The 535-nt window shown below is 75.5% G+C and overlaps 1 protein-coding gene across 1 annotated transcript in view; it reads left to right on the top strand.

Moving 5' to 3' along the window:
- MAP3K10 (mitogen-activated protein kinase kinase kinase 10) overlaps positions 1-279 on the top strand; it is an 8,165-nt gene extending 7,886 nt beyond the window's left edge. Inside the window, exon 3 of the mRNA XM_025213059.1 lies at positions 16-279. Coding sequence (XP_025068844.1) covers positions 16-279 — 264 coding nt within the window. The remainder of the gene's footprint in view (positions 1-15) is intronic.
- The last annotated feature ends 256 nt before the right edge of the window (positions 280-535 follow it).

Raw genomic sequence — 535 nt, 5'->3', positions numbered from 1 at the left:
CGGCCCGCCCCCCAGGCGCTGCTCCCCCCCCCGGCATGGCGCCGGCCCCTGGAGGCGGCGGAGAGGCCGCGCACGCTGGAGTTCGCGCCCCGGCCTCGTCCCTCGCCCGCCCGGCCCCGCCTCGACCCCTGGAAGCTTGTCTCCGGCCAGAGCCGCGGCCCCGAGCCCCCGGGCGGCTCCGGCACCCGCCCGAGCCTGCTGGACATGGACGCGGAGGGGCAAACCCGGGACAGCACCGTGCCGCTTTGCTGCAGCCTGGAAGCCGACGCGTCCCGGTAGCCCTGGCGCCGGCGCCGTGAATGTATCCCCAGGGCCCGGCCCTGACCTGACCTGGACCCCACCTCCCAGGCTCTTCGGGGGGGGCACCAGGACTTGCCCCCACAGCTGCTGGGCTCTGGGGGCTCCAGGATGGACCCAGCCCTCCTGCCCAGGGCCCTGAGAGATCCCACGGCACACACCAATGCGGCCGGCTTGGGCCCTGCCGTGACAGGACTGCTGGGGGGGGTAGTGGGGGGGGGATTTATTGCAGGGGGGG

The sequence above is a fragment of the Alligator sinensis genome, unplaced genomic scaffold, assembly GCF_000455745.1.
Source record: "Alligator sinensis unplaced genomic scaffold, ASM45574v1 scaffold1667_1, whole genome shotgun sequence".
NCBI lineage: Eukaryota > Metazoa > Chordata > Crocodylia > Alligatoridae > Alligator > Alligator sinensis.
This window is presented reverse-complemented; position numbering and strand designations above follow the sequence as displayed.